Source organism: Pocillopora damicornis, chromosome 11 (assembly GCF_964200805.1).
Source record: "Pocillopora damicornis chromosome 11, jaPocDami1.2, whole genome shotgun sequence".
Lineage (NCBI taxonomy): Eukaryota > Metazoa > Cnidaria > Anthozoa > Scleractinia > Pocilloporidae > Pocillopora > Pocillopora damicornis.
In genome coordinates this window covers 7,223,101-7,239,336 of record NC_142680.1, presented here as the reverse complement: position 1 = coordinate 7,239,336, position 16,236 = coordinate 7,223,101, and the positions used below count along the sequence as shown (strand labels likewise).

At 38.3% G+C, this 16,236-nt stretch overlaps 2 protein-coding genes across 2 annotated transcripts in view; both read left to right on the top strand.

Moving 5' to 3' along the window:
• LOC113677083 (uncharacterized) overlaps nt 1–9,359 on the top strand; it is a 32,066-nt gene extending 22,707 nt beyond the window's left edge. Inside the window, exons 32-44 of the mRNA XM_089187520.1 lie at nt 506–823; nt 1,442–1,645; nt 2,098–2,256; nt 2,727–2,947; nt 3,570–3,901; nt 4,429–4,620; nt 4,984–5,139; nt 5,915–6,213; nt 6,952–7,122; nt 7,206–7,397; nt 7,841–7,913; nt 8,429–8,571; nt 9,226–9,359. The gene's annotated coding sequence lies outside the window, so the exon portion shown is untranslated. The remainder of the gene's footprint in view (nt 1–505; nt 824–1,441; nt 1,646–2,097; nt 2,257–2,726; nt 2,948–3,569; nt 3,902–4,428; nt 4,621–4,983; nt 5,140–5,914; nt 6,214–6,951; nt 7,123–7,205; nt 7,398–7,840; nt 7,914–8,428; nt 8,572–9,225) is intronic.
• A 5,878-nt stretch (nt 9,360–15,237) lies between these two features.
• Nucleotides 15,238–15,954, top strand: LOC149037256 (neurexin-4-like). Its single transcript, XM_089187522.1, has one exon. The coding sequence runs from the start codon at nt 15,302–15,304 to the stop codon at nt 15,809–15,811; it is 510 nt and encodes a 169-aa protein (XP_089043648.1). The 5' UTR covers nt 15,238–15,301; the 3' UTR covers nt 15,812–15,954.
• The last annotated feature ends 282 nt before the right edge of the window (nt 15,955–16,236 follow it).

Below are 16,236 nucleotides of genomic sequence, written 5' to 3'. Positions count from 1 at the left end.
TAAAATGTTAGTGCTACAAAGGGGAATGTGCCGAAATAGAAAGGGGAAATCACGGGAACAAGTCTGTTCATGTGCAAATTCCTAATCCTTTTCACAGGTATCGTATTATACCTTTTCTAAGACCGAGAGTAAAAATGATCGGCTCAAAAAGTTGTGAAAGATCCTGACCTTTTGGAGTTCAATTGGCTCAAACTCTTCACTTTTTGCCTTTAGATTAAAAGAGATCTGACTTATTGGTGCCAATCCATTTGCCGATTTTACTGGTACTTTTATGGAATCTGGAATTTTGTGTCTGAATTAGTAGAGAGATCAATAAAAGAACATGGAAGATAAAATCTCGTTTTATACGAGTCGTTCAGATAATTATTCTTTTATTAGCAGCGGTTACATCACCACCAACATCATCGCACGTCTCCCCGTGTTTTCATTCCAATGGAAAAATATAGCAAAAACTTTACCAATGGCAAAATAATACTTATTGTAAATTTTTGTATTTGCTACTCAGAGGTGATATCATGCCGTCACCTACTACAAGTTGGCGAAGAAACGAATCACAATTATCCTGATGCCGTCTACAAGATTTACCCCATAGGTTCCCAGCCAATCATGGCATACTGTGATATGTCGCGTGACGGTGGAGGATGGACACTATTGGTTACCAGTCACACTAACAGCTGGACGGCACAGAATGTGAAATTACGAAACGCAAACTCTCCGAAGTTGACTGATGATTACTCCATCCTGCAGTATGCAGACAGTATTAAAGATAATATCAAAGTAGCTGGCTCTACGTTTGAATATCGATTAGAAGCTCAGATCCGAGGTAATTCATTATACTCAAGGAACCTTGATCCCTTTCAAACGGGCAGGGCAGGGGTTGGCTAGCACGGCGAGTTTCCGTAGCCGCAATAACAAAGTGTGGTCAACATGAAAGGCAGAAGTGGTTTTTTTTTCTAACAAATCGCCAAATAATGATTTCAATAAAAACATTGCAGGGGAATATGCTAGCAAAGAGAAAACAATTGCACGAAATGCAATTGCTAATTAACCTTTTTTTTTAAGCTAAACATTGAGGAACACAATTCTTGTCGTGATCACCAACATGGAGGATACTATGTCACCAAAATTTTCATCACTTACACTAAATTTCTTTTTTCCAAAAAGGGTAAAAGACTTAAATGAACTAAAAGGGGCTTCATCCGCCCCTTCCCACTTTCCCTTCATTTGTTGGTTACAAAGCCCATACGTCCTAAAATGTAAGGGCAAATCTCACATCACTTGACACCGTAGTGGCTCTTCGTACCCTTTTACAGTTCACACGTTTATTTGTGTTTCGGTGGAGTTTTATGCACGAGGACACTTAGAGACCATTAAACAGAATATGAATCTAAATCATGGTCAGCCCTGGAATGAATCTGAAGAAAGATGCTTTATTTTTCAGGTCGCTGGGGAGGTATCTGGAAGGCACCCAGAGGTTTTACGTTCACAGCTGACAACAACAAACAAACGGATATTGAGCTGGTCAAGAAATTTGACAATTGGGAATATTCAGACAATGGAATTGAACAAAGAATGCCATGGATTTCTGATGCCAGGTTAACTACATCCCATGATGCTCAGCGAAATTGGTGGGGTACAATAACAGGTGAATAGGCTTTACTATTATAGAATAAACAAGCAATAGACTTCCCACGCACTCTTTAAAAAATACCGAAAGCGAAGAAAATAAATTTTCTTTCATTTAATTCTGATTTTCGAGATAATCATTGATGTGTCAAGGAAAGTCTGATGAAATATATATTTATCCTTTTACATTTAGTCTTCCTGTCAGTCGTCTAAGTTATTTTTTACGGCTTGAAAATTCTTGAAAACATTTATTTTACAATTTTTCGAAGGAAAACATTCCGACAACCAATGTTTTTGTAACAAAGTTTTTAACAAAAGTTTCCCACGTTTTACTTCGGGTAAAAATCACCTGAAGCGAAGTGCAGCGTTAATCTTGAGGAAAAAGGAACAGATATAGTGTATGCTTTCTCATCGGATCCTTTCAAAACATTTATTTCGGATAATAATTTGATAGTTGATATATTTTTGTAGCGGACGATATGGAATACCACCCCGCTCCATGGATCAACGGTCACCTGAAGGAGCGTCAGCCATCATATATCTGGTACTGGATGAGAGAGGGACCTCTTGAAATTCCTAGCTCATGTAAAGAAGTATACTTCAGAGGGCTCCTGACAAACCCTGTGTCAAGTAAGTCTGGGTATGGTTTACGAGGCTGAGTTGTTTAATCCAATAACTCAAAATTATTGGAATAGTTCTTTGTTCAATGTCAGAAGAAATGTTTGATTACATTGGTTGTGCTTTAATTTAGCCACAATGGCTGTAATGAGTTGTGATCACCTAAATTTGTCTTCGAGCTATGAAAAAGCCACAATAGTATTTTGGTCGAAAAATTTGATTTCGATTAAAATGTTTATCGCCACTAATTTTTGTCGGTTGCCTGCTAGTTATGGTGTCCCCACGTCCAGCCTACGTCCCTTATATCCCCTTTCAACGATTCTTCTCCAAGTCTCCCTAAGACAGCTTTTCTTTCGTCGTTCGTCGGGAGTCCATCGTAGGGCGACCTTAGGCAGGGTTGAGGGTGGCATTCGAAGCGCGTGGCTGATTAGTTTTCCCAGGGTTAAGTGTAACCGTGAATTTTGTTTCTTTTTCTTTTTCAGATGGAGTTTTCGCGATCAAACCTCCTGGGCAGCATGAAGTTAAAACGTATTGCGACTTTGCGACTGAGGGAGGGCCCTGGACGCTACTCGTGACTAGTAAGACCCACAGTGGGTGGGACAAAGACAGCATCAAAGAAAGAAACTCAAAAAAACCTTCTTTACAGGATGACTATTCCATACTGGGGCTTGCAGACGCCATAAAGGACTCTGACAAAGCTCAGGTGAATCCATCGCAATGAGATGAGTTTGACTTCTTAAGGATCGAGGGGTGATTTTCGAGGACACGCTCAGTATATTTGTCGAAGGAAAATAAATGATGATGTTTTCTTACAAATTGGTGCCCATACGAAATCATCCGACTGCTTTCCCCTTCGTGGGCCAATGTCCCTTTTGAGTTGATATATGGATTTTAAAGACGTTGATATTTTCCATGGAGACGCGATCAAAGAAAAACTGTAGAGTGATTGTTGGAAGTAACCCAGGATTGCACTATAGAGGAATTTTCAAATATTTATCGCAAGAAATCCATGATTGCTTTATGATTTGGTTTTATCAACTGAGTCAATAAAACCAAATTATCTTGTTATACTCCCCAACAGACGCAGCACCACTTTTTCTCAAGAAACGTACCCCCTTCATTGATGATCGCTTTAGCTTTGCACTAGTCACTCGCGTTTTCCGCCAAATTGGTGCCCATACGAAATCATCCAACAGCTTTTACCCCCTTTATTCATGATTGGTTTAGCTTTGCCTTAGTCACTCACGTTTTACACCATATTTTGATCATGGGAATGCAATATTTTCGATTGACACTTATGTTTGTTCTGCCTTGTCTTCAAGCAGGAATTCTTTCAATACCGAATTGAGGCAGACGGCAACAGCCGCTGGGGAGGGATCTGGGAAGCACCACGTAACTATACATTCCTATCTACGTGCGACAAACAAACCAAAGTAAAAATCGTGAAGAACTTCGACTCGTGGGATGAGAACAGCAACTTGGGAAAGCGTATGCCCAGACTGGGATTATCTAACGATCTTTTATTAAGCAGTGCATCAACTGTGGATTACTCATCAGGGTCCTTGGTGTATAACAGTGGCGCTAGCTCCGCCTCGTATCTGGAGCAAGAGAAGCCAAAACCGAATGTTGTTCGATACTGGATGAGAGAGGGTGCTAGGTGAACTTCAGATTTTTTTTACGTCCAGATAGTCATTTGCAGATTATTTTGATTAGCATATGTCTTAAGTTAAGGCTGTGGCCGTGGTATAAACGTATACTCTTTTTTGCCAGTCATTCAATGACAAGGTGAAATTCGAATTTTCAACATTATCATGGACAGATATAAGTATCACGTCATATGCACTGTTCAGTATAAGAGTTATATTGGTAGATCTCTTCCTTACAAAGTTTTTCTAGTTGAAAAAGGCTTTTTCCATAAAATTAGATATTTATATGTAATTTCCCTAATTTCTCTGGAAGAATAGCAAACCATTGCTTTGTGAAACAAGTGGATCTTCAGCATTCACAAAAACGTTTGTATCTTGATGAAACACCAAGTTATCGTGGGCGTAGATTTACCTTTGCAAACGATGACTTTTAAAAAAATTGATTGCCCTTGTTAAAAGTGCACGAGTTGTGCACCTTTAAGTTTTTCACCTTTGATTCTTTCACTTCTATAATTTAGACTCGTTCCTCTTTCAACAGGCTATCTTGTAACGATTTGAAATTACATGGAGTGAGAGCTGGTATCAAGTATGACGATAGTTTTCAACTGGTAAAAACCAGTGATACCCAGTACCTCCCAGTCTACTGTGATATGACAACAGCAAAAGGAGCTTTCACTCTTATTGTGACGAGTGCTCACAATAGCTGGACTCGAGCACAGGTCCCTCACAGGTAGTAATGGATAACATTTGCCCCTCCTCAACCAATGAGATGAAAGGCTAAAGCCAAAAGTGACTTGGTCAATGCTCTTCGATCGCAAAAAGATGAAATAATAACAAGAATGATAATAATAATTATACAATAATGTTGGTAATGGTATTAATGGCAAGACATTTTTTGTTTAGTTTTCAAACTATTTACATAATAAATATTAACGATTGCGTTTTTATGCTGTGTCCAGTCCTGAAAAAGATGCGTTTTAAAATGTGTTTAGCCGGGTTTGTGTAAGGACGTTGCCCTATTGAGAAAGTAAATTTATGTGAATAGTTATTAAAGCGATCACGGTTTGTTGATAAATATTTCTGTCATTTCTAGAAATGTCCTTCATCCAGGACTGAATCGAGACTACTCCATCCTAGACTTAGCAGACAGTATTAAAAGCCTGAACAACAATGGAACATTCCAGTACATGCTGGATGCTCATTCTAGACGCCACTGGGGAGGGATTTTTGAAGCTCCTACATCTTACAGGTAGGAAAACAGGAAAGAGAATGATGATTCTTATTCTAAGACAAAGGTCATAACTTTATTCCATCCGCAGTTTACAAGATCAGTGGTTGAAGTAAACTAGCTAATAACTGTATGTAGCAAGAAACGAGGTGCACTTTTTGTAGATGCATAATTTGAATAAGGCTTTCTTTTCTCCCGATAAAATGAGGGTACGTCTTGAAAAATGGATGTTTTAAAATCGTTCTTTACATTATTCGAAATAACTCACTTGTTGATAGCTTTACTCTACCATTGGTGGTGACTGTAAAACTTTAGTCAAATATTTTAAAAAATTCACATTACTTCACGTCCAGGATGACCCAACGTATTCTACAGCAAGTTTACATATGATAGTCATGATTGTTAAGCTCTATCACTCGCGACAGCTGCAGCAACGTTCTGCTTGAAAAAAAGGTGCTGCATTAAACAAAATAATGTGTAGTGTACAATATACGAGTACTGTAGGCGGGATACATCTGGTTATTGTGGCTTATGATAGCATCGTTGGACAACCTGCAGGCGGTGTAACAAAGTGAAATCAACTGATTCATTTGTTAGGTTATTCATTAATCTGTTACGTGATTCGTAAAGAGCCTTTAGTGGTTTAAATAACTGATCTCTGAACTCACTTATTCGACCACTCACTCACGTGCCCGTACGTACGCGAACGCTTGAACACACGCATACACCCACCCACCCGCTAGCTCGCTCATTCACTCACACGCTAACTAGTTCAATTCTTCTGTGCTTATTGAAGCTTCATGGCATCGGATAATTCGCAAACCAACGTCGAATTAACGAGGAAATTTGACGATTGGAAGTTTTCCTGGTGGAAGTCGTTAAACAAGAGAATGCCGTGGTTTGACGCCAAAGGAACTGAGAAAAAGGCTCTGCTGACCACATCCAGCAGCACAACCTACTACCCGTCGGGTTCGATCATTTGGGGAGGCTCGGACCGGTATCCGTCCGATTGGATTGGGTATGGGGGAATGCAAAATCCAGGAGTGATCTGGTACTGGTTAAATGAGGATGATTGTGACGAGGAGAGAAAACCAGGTATTGACGTAAACGCAGGGAATTACCCTAAATTTAAGTACAACAAACTGGGCCAGTTCGGTATGAACAATCACTACTCCACACTGTTTCTACATTTTACAATTTTGTTTTGCTTATGTGGTTCTGCTTGGGTTCTTAGATCTCCCCTTTTGTGACCGGCTCACCAGCTGGCCCGAATAGCGAGGCGAATTTTTTCTTCTGTTGTTATGGGAAATGTCAGTTAGGTGTAGCAAGAGGCAATTTTACCCCAGTCACAGGTCGTATGAGGAATTTCAGCCCGAAATCGATAGCCAAGATTAACAGGGCGAGACCCTCTATAGCAGGCGGGGTTAAGTATTTGCTAATGGTGACAATGTAAGCCCATTTACAGAGACCTTGGAATCAAAAACCGAGATCACGACATCCGGGCTTTGCTTGCTCTCATAAAAAACACTAACCAAATTTTTGAACGGAAACAATGTTGAATCTAGATCGTAAACACCGAGCCCGCGACGTGCAGGCGAGAAATTTTCCATACAAACACTTTAGCCTGATGAACTAGATAAGTGAATAGGATTGCACCTAACTAGTCTTAAGGTATTGGTAAGCCTTTTTTATCCTTTTAGAGTCATGCGCTAATTACAAATGCAATAGTAATCCTCGTGAAATAAGTTTATGGATTTCTCAAGATCTTAATTTTGTTTGAAAATTTTTTCTTCTATCCCGTGGTATTTGTTGAACATTTGTATTGGTATTCAGTGGATGGCGGACTAACCGAGTGGGGTGAATGGGGAAACTGTGACAAATTGTGCGAGCCTGGTAAGCAGCGAAGGTACAGAACATGTACAAACCCCAAACGACGTTGCGGTGGAAAACTGTGTGATCCAAGCATTCAGACAAAGCATGAAAGAGACTGCATGTCTTGCCCTGGTAAGTTATTATACCTGATTATACCTGATAGCGTATTGACCAAGCTAGGTACATCGAAGTGACGATTTGATGTGTTTCTTTAGAGAGCGGAATACGAAGTTACGGTGACTTCTGTGTGGCCCCAAATAAAGGAGGTTGTTCCCCTCCTGACGGCAGTTATCTCATCTTCACCAAAAAGGAAGGCACGGCTTGTAATGCAACCGATCAGATTTTTGTTCTCGACCAGGATGGAGTTATTTATCATAAGTGCAGCAAGAGGGAAGTTTGTCCACAAGGTAACAGTTTTCTTGTTTTACTTTCTACACTGCATTTTGTTGTTTTTGGTATCATTTATGAACGGTATCTGAATTATTATTGACTATTTTCGTTGTTTTTGTTTCTGTTTTCTAAGGGCTACGATTAACAGCAAAATTTCAGCAGTGAACCCTTAACATTTTCTCAGTAAACACCAACATTCCGAAGGTGTTATTCCCCTTTCCAGCCTTGACCCATTAAAATTCTCCTTCTTCGGGGATAGATCACTTTGCCCGTGTACCAACATTTCCAGGGAATGAGATATTAAAATTTCCAGTGGAAAAAACTATTTTGTCGAAGATGGTTTGTCTCGATGGAAACTTCTTGGAAAAATTTGAATCCAGATTCGTAAGTTCGTCACACACAATCCGTTGTTTGAGACTCGAACTTTGTTTGTCTGTTTTTTCCCTCTTATTTTTGGCAGACAATAACCCTACTTATGGAAAGAAACTTATGTTAAAGGATAAATGCGATCTGAGCATTTCAAGACATGTCAGGTATGTTGTAGATGCAAAGGCTGTTACCTAATGACATAATTTTTGCCTTATATTTATCCTAATTCATACAATTCCTCTCGTGATAATTCATATGGCAACTTTTGCCTCATATTTTAACCTAATTCATACTATTTCTGTCGTGATAATTCACATGACAACTTTTGCCTCATATTTTAACCTAATTCATATAATTCCATTCGTGCTAATTCTTTCTCCTCCAATTACACCATTTATCAACGCCTTGAGTCATCTGCTTTCCAATATGCATCAGGAAGTTGCACGTTTCTCTTTAAAACCTAAATAGCATTCCAAGCATTTTTCACACCGACAACACCAAATTCTTTACGGGTCTTTTCCCACACAAGGCAAAAACACCTTTGTGTTCATGACTTCCTTTGTGTGGTTAATATCTCGTGGTGGAAAAAACGGTTTTATTAATTGATATTCCAGTTAAAGTATATCTCTTTTCGTGGAGAATAATGGTTTACTCCTACATAGTATTTTGATCACTTTAGGTTGCCGACACACAATAACCTGAAGAATTTGAAGAACAATTTCTGTGTTCATCCAAACGGTGGATGGCCTGGGGAGGGAGTGCAGTTGGTGTACTGGCCAGGGTGTGGCGAAGAAAGATTGAAGCTCAACTTCTTTGAACTTGGTAAGACAAATTTCAGTGACCCCTGATGAAGGCACTAGAGTGTCAAAACGTTGGTCTGTGAATTGTAACTTCCCTGTTACATTCATAAACATTTTTAAAGCCGAGTAGCATAAAATCATGTCTGATTGTCCTGCTGGTTGCCATTTGTATTTCAATCACCGATTCAATGAATATAATGTGTTTCCATCGAGTTTGAGATTTCGATCTCCTGTGCAGAGTGCTAAGGGATACAAGTTTTCACCCCTGATAAAGGCACTAGACAGGACTTTCGAAGCGTTGGTTGGTTCTATGAATTGTGACATCTCGGTTATATTCATTAAATCTTTAAACCAGAGTAGCATCACACCATGTCAATAGATATGAAAAACAATTTTACCGAACTTACGACGCTAAGATTGGAAGAAAGAGAAAATTGGATACGTTTAAGAGCGCTTTTAATATGAGTGTCGCCAAACCAAAAACATCACAATATGCAATTAGAATAAAGGAGAATAGAGCAAGGAGCCAATAGGAACGCACCAAGTGAATACACGAGACGGGCCAAAAGTGCAAGAAAGAACATGTGACTGTGTGGATTGCAGTTTTACACTAGCCGCGGATAGCATTGATGTCCGAAAAATTCTGATAAGTGTTCGTTTTTCATTTTTCTTGCAGGTGTACCAACTGCCTGAATTCCAGTGCGGAGAAATATTTATTGGCGTACTTATATTATCATTCTTATATTATACCAATAGCTGTGAAAGCTGCGGCAAACTTGAAGATAGATAATAAAGGCTTAAGTTGCATTGTTTGCTGTATGAATATTGATTTTGCTGAAAGCAAAAAAATGTTAGTGCAAGTCATACCTACTCTTAATAAGCCATTGTGGTTCATTTTGAGAGAGCTGAAAAACGACTGCGCCTTTGTCTTCTGGTGCGGTAGGAAACTGGGAATGACAACACAAAGCTATAGCAACGCTGCATGAGATGGCGGAACGCTCAGTTGGAGTATTAGCGAAGGGGTGGGTAAAAATTCTTACGCTGGAAACTTTCTCTAAACGCCTGTCGATAATCGTTGTATAACAAATCTTTTGCACATTCCACTTATACTCATGCACACATTAATCGAAGTTTTATCTCGAGCAGATTTTGCGCCGTGAAAATGAAACAGATATTTACGGTAATAAGGTCCAAAACATTTCATTTTAACGTGTATTGAAATGGCCTATCCAGAGAAAATAAATCCAATCATAGGAACCCAAGGTTTTTTTTTGAAAAAATCTTGAATGAAAAATAGAACCTTAATTTGCTATCATATTTGGAGAGAAAAGTAATGTTTACGTCTCTTACACTGACACCAACGGAGAAATGGTGGGAAGTCGGTTAGGAAGTAAGATAAGCAGTCGGTTGGTTTCACTTTGGTATTCACAGCTAGCACATCATTCTTAGAGAAGTCATAAAACTGTCATATAATCTCTGAAGAAATCATCACCTGAAAAGAAAATAAGTTTGATGCTTTGTGAAAAGTATAAAGCCACTAACTACAGGGGAAGCAGAACTGAAAGTAGAAGAAGCAGAAAGAGCAGGGTATCGACACCTACAAATTAAAAAAAAATATATAATTCAAATGGAGTAGCTTTATCACGTTCTACACAAGTATACTGATATCCTTGAGACTTAAGTTATTCTTGTGGATATACATAAAAAAAATTATACCTTTGTTAAATTTGTATTGATCAAAACGTTTCGCCCACCTCCTCATTTTCAACATCCTCTACACTTCGCGTGAAATGTCAACACAACAATGTTTTTGTTCCGCTTGTTGCTTGAAGTTGACCAAACCGAAAAAAATTTAAAATGAAAAAAACCAACAAGAAAACTACATAGCGACGCATCGCACACAACCAAAAATCCATGAAAAATAACAGGGAGCGCTGTCCAATACTCCCGAATCCGCACGGGTTGTGGCCTCCTTTTTTTGTTTCGTTCCGCGAGTTACGGAGTGTTGTTCAAAAAATAAAGGAAGAATTAAGAAAGTGTAATTGTTCGCTACCTGTTCTTTAAGAACGACTGGCCAACGTATTATTGAATTTGTAAAGATTTTTGAGGGAAAAGGGTTCCTTTCAGCTTTGCAACACGTCACGAACACTTGGAAACATAAGAGCTTACTTTAACATTTCTAGCTCCACAATACCTAAGTGCTTTAACAAGAACAGTGTATGTGTGCATCAATCGCCATTCCTTCCATTGGTGTTAGATACAGTGGTGACTCAACAAAGCATATGTAGTCGCAGAGCCTTAATTTTTGTATGTTGCAATACTGGTGACAAAGTTATTCCATCGTGTAGATAGACACGGTTTCTGAGTCTCCCTTTTGAATCGCTTACTCTTGTTAGCGACTGGCTGAAGTTCAATTCGACCGTACCCGGATAACCTAATCGAGCTTTCTACAGAGGATGCTAATATGCAGTCTGGGTTTCAGTTTGGTTCTTCAGCAAATATCCAGTCGTGTTTGTAATTATGCATGGCCGCAGTGAAAAGCATGTTGCGGTATTGATCGTATCGGTGTTTTGCAGCCTTTTTGTGTGATGATTCAGTGTTTTTTCTTATTATCTTTATGATGTTGCTGTGCTCAGGAATCCTCACTGCCCCTCCCTTTTTGCGATTTTTAATTACTTACGGCATGAAAGATTAAGGAAGGACTCGTAAACTTTATTTAAAAAAAAAGGAATTGAATAATTCTTAGCAAGATGTGAGGGCTTCCTGTTGGGCGTAACAAATTTAAAAAGCAGAAACTCTCAAGTTGTTTATTCAAGTGTAACTTACCCCGATCCAAAAGTTAATGACTAAATATCCAAGCTGAGCTCAAAACTTGAATATTTCATAAATGCAAAATTAAACATGCATTTCAAAATGTCAACTGGCCATACCAAGGTAAAACTGCGCGTGGCATGAAACGAAAGTTTCACTTAGGGCGCGTAATTCAATCTGACAGCACCCCTTACTTCTGAAATACGTTAGCACTGTAAATTGTCAGCGTACTTTCACTAGAATTCAACTTGGACAAAATCACTTACTTTCCATTTCTCCTTCGCTTTTTGTGTAAGGCGTTCGTGGTATCAAGACTTTTTTTTGTATATGTAATCGCAGGGCCCGAGGGCAATTAAGGATTGCTTTTTCGCGTATTTGAAAGTTTTCCTAAAATTGCCCGAGTCGATCACTAAAAGTGCCCTTGTTATTAGGATACAATGCCCTCTGTCCCAGCCAATCAGCATTGAGTAATTTTGCCCCGCTTTTGACATCTCACAGCGAGCGAGTGAGATGTCGAGTTGAACACGAGAAGAGAAATTTCGCATCTACAAGTAACCATGCATTATATTCTTTATCATATAGACTCAAGAGCCCTTTACTGACAAGAAAAGTCGACTTCATTATAGATGAAAATAAAAGGATCGACAATCCCTACATAAAGATCAGATAGTGCGTCGGCGCACTCAAGATGAATACATGCATTGAATCTCTACAAAAACAAACAATGAGCCTAATTTTCAATATACAAAATTGTCAGTTATTGAATTGGTCCTTACCCACAAAAAAATATTTCAGGTGCACGGCCAAAATCGGCCTGTGGCAAATATTTCAGTTGTCGATTTTCGCTCTCAGCCGCGGGAAATGTCATTACCAAAGCCACTGAATACATAATTTCCGGTTTTTCTTTTTCTTCCCCTTCTAGGAAAGTTTGAATGTCACTGTCTATAAGCGAAACGGATTTTTCAGTGTTTTATCCTTCTTAATCCGAAAAAGTTCTTACAAAAGACCTTCATCTTTATCAACCTGAAAGCAGCTGATTGGAGATATCAAACACGAGAAAAAAAGACCCTATTATTTTTACATGTGTTGTTACGGCTTTCTCAGGGTTGGATGTCCTTGTATAACACCGCATTATAGAGGATAAAAGACAATAAGCTGCTGGCTCGTTTCAAGAGTTTCTCCCATCCGCAAGAGGTTCACTGGTGTATAAATGACTGGAATTATTTAATCCTTGTTTATTTTTCGTCAGTTGAAACTGAAAGAAATAAATTTGCCAATAACGTTTTTCTCTTGGCACTTTTTGATCTCATTGACTCAGAATCCTTAAATGCATATCGCTCAAACTAATCAATGGATTATGGTTTTCTAACCACGCTGTCTGTTTAAATGGTCAAAACTCACCTCAATTACTCTTCGAGAGGAACAGTTATCACAAGTAAAAGGTTGGTAATTTTATCCTTTCTCCGTGACATAGAGGACCAAAAAGTCTTTTTGCCAAGATTTTGTTCGAATAAGTTAAAATATCTCAATCTTACAACAGAGAAAACAGTAGAAATATTCCACTCTAAATGAAGAAATTACGGAAACAAGCAAGATGAAGGCAATTAATATGCTCAAACTGCCTCAGCGATTGCCTCCTGTGGATTTTTAACCACATGTAAAGAATACTGAATGTGTTTGCTCTTGAAAAAAATTAAAAAAAAAACCAACCAACAAAAATTAAAAAAAAATAGCGTTAGGCATCACGCGAAATTGCTCTGCCACACTTGACTGCACGCAAATGGTGGTTAGTAATTACCGTCGACGTAAATTACTTTTCGTCCTTTTGCAAAAATTTTATTGCAGTATTTTGAGTTCGAACAGCGAAGAAAATATGTCTCGAATTATTTTTAAAATTCCACCTACGAAGACCCCTCTAATAAGTTTGTCATTTGAGCCAATGCTCAAATTAACCAAATCATATTTATAATGGCATATTATCTTTCCGGCCACCCTGAGAATTGTATATTTTTGGTACGTTCTATTATTTTGTCCAGTTTTTTTTTCTGCCTCTTTTTTAGTTATTCTTTTCTCTTCTTTACTTAACTTTGAGACAACACTATGATCGAGAAAAACTTATACATAAAGGATCATAAAGATCCCAAAAACTTATGTGAAAAACATTATTGTCTTATTTATAAATGACAGGTATATAGGATACGGACGGAACGTGGGCAGAAGTGATAACGTTAAGTATCTAGTTTTCAGTTAAAAAAAGTCCTTAACTGCTAAATTACTGCAAGAAAATCTAAACGGTTTCTAATCTTTTGATTACTGTTATAAGAAAGCTTCATTTGTGGATAAATAAATCTTACCTCAGTTAGGATCTACATTGCATATTAACATGCTGACATTTCCTAAAAGCTATCTAAAGTTTTTGAAATCAAAATGAAGAAAGAAAAATTACGGGAAAAATTAATTAAATTAAAGGGAAAATATTTTGTTCATAATGTCATACGAGGACAACATTTCTTTTTTAATATATATGGCTGCACGTACTAGAAATTTCAAAAAACAAAACCCGTATTCCCAACAGCCTTCTCTTCTAATATCTCGTTAAGGTTCAAAATTCTTGGGTACATGCAAAAAATTTTGGATGAAGCCCAGATGATGAGTCATGAGTAATAGCATTACTTTGTAGCACGAGACAATAACCAATTAATAGTGACATATTTTTCATTCGCATTTAAGGTGTTTAATATTCTGAAGCAACACTTTCAAGCGGTGACAGTCCAAGGGTCACTATCATGCTGCTACTTCCATTCTGGTTGTTTTTTCCTTCTTTGTTAAAACTGACGATTGCAATGCAAGGTAGCTCGCTTTATCGAAATTCATCAGGCCACGTTTGTTTTGGCAATTTCAGGCGAGATGCCTTTCGTTATTTACGGGCTGAAAAACTTACATCCATCATGGTGGAAAATGAGTTAGAATGCATCTTTCTTTGTGTTGAAGAACCAAAGTGTTATTCGTTGAACTTGGCAGCGTATCCTGACTCCAAAAGTTTTCATCTGTGTGAATTGTTGGCTACTGACAAGTACAAAGCGACTAAACACTTCCTTGCAAATGATACTTTCTACCATCACAGACCGGGAGTGAGTATTTGTTGATTATATATATAGGACAGGCCAATTTAAACAAAAGTTGTAATTGAAAAATGATTTTTATTATTTCTTTCAGTCTCCATGCGAAAGCGCTCCTTGTTAAAACAGTGCGAGCTGTGTTACTGAATATGTACTGAACTCCTATCACTGTAACCTGGATTTTTCGGAACTCACTGCAAACAAGGAGATATTTTGGAAATTCATCGTTTTCCCTGTATATTTAAGAATTTTGTTTAAACGGTTAAGAGTATATGAAAGTCATATATTTGAACTGCGGATAAAGAAGTGAATGAAAGTGATCCTCGCAGTAATGTGCACTACTTAGGCAGTAGTGGAAATAAGGCCTGAAAAAAATTCAGGCCTGTACGGCGAGGATCACTTTCATTCATTTCTTTATCCGCAGTTCAAATATATGACTTTCATCACTTCACGGGTTTATTTAGAACCAACATCATGTCCCGCTCCCAGTTGGCATGTTAGCTCAGTTGGTAGAGCGCTGCACCGGTATCGCAGAGGTCATGGGTTCAAATCCCGTACAGGCCTGAATTTTTTTAATTCGCGGAGGAAATAGTTTTACACGAATCACTTGCTTGCTGACGTCATAAGTGAGCACAACGGAAATATGAATCACGGTCGCGCAATATTGAAATTGAATTATTCTGTTTTCCATACCATTATTTTAATATTTTAGGAAGAACCTGCAGTGATATCAAATACTTCAATCCGCTAGAAAAAAATGGCTCTTACGTCATCGACCCAGACGGAGAGGGTGGAGTAAAACCTTTCAAAGTATACTGTGACATGACTGATAAGGAAGGCTTTGGAGTGACAGTTGTCAGTCACGACAGTGAAAACATGACGCTGGTGGATGGGTTTGATTCCCATGGCAGTTATTCTCGTGATGTCACTTACCATGACACCAGTCTCCTCCAGCTAGCAATCCTGACAGCTTCATCTTCTCATTGTGAGCAGTTTATTAAGTACGGCTGCTATCATTCAGCACTCCTTTACAATGGGGACATGCGTGGCTGGTGGGTGTCACGTGACGGAGAAAATGTGACCTACTGGGGTGGAGCTGACTCTGTTCCATTCAAATGTGCATGCGGGTTGAACAACACATGCGCAAACAAAAACTTTGGCTGCAACTGCGATACGAACGATTGGAATTGGCGGGAGGACAGCGGTTTTATCACAGACAAATCCAAGCTTCCCGTGACGCAATTGAGGTTTGGAGATACCGGTGTTATCGAAGGTATGAACGAAAAAGGATATCACACGCTTGGAAAACTGAAGTGTTATGGACTCATCTAAAACACACAATGATTGTATTTCAAAGATCACTTGAACATTATAATCTTTTTGTAGTGTAGGACGTCCATTATTATTAGGTAAAATCAAATATACATGAAAATTTGAATTGATTGTAGTGAAGTGAGAAAAATGGGAAAACTCATAATGGGTAACTAAAAGTACTTGTAGAAAAAATATTATTAATTATCATAGCCTGTATTGGAAAGCTCACATGTTTCTGACTTATTTACAATTCAGCTACATAATAGAAACTTTTAATAACTGCTGCGTCAGTCCTAGTAGAGTAATATTCATTTATTTACTTTTTTTTTTAACTCTAAGCATTGCTCTTTTCTCTTGGAGAGTCAAGAGATGTGAAATTTATAGTAGTAAGAGAAATGCAAAGGCATCGGTATTTGCAGCTATTTCGCATCCTCTCATCCTCT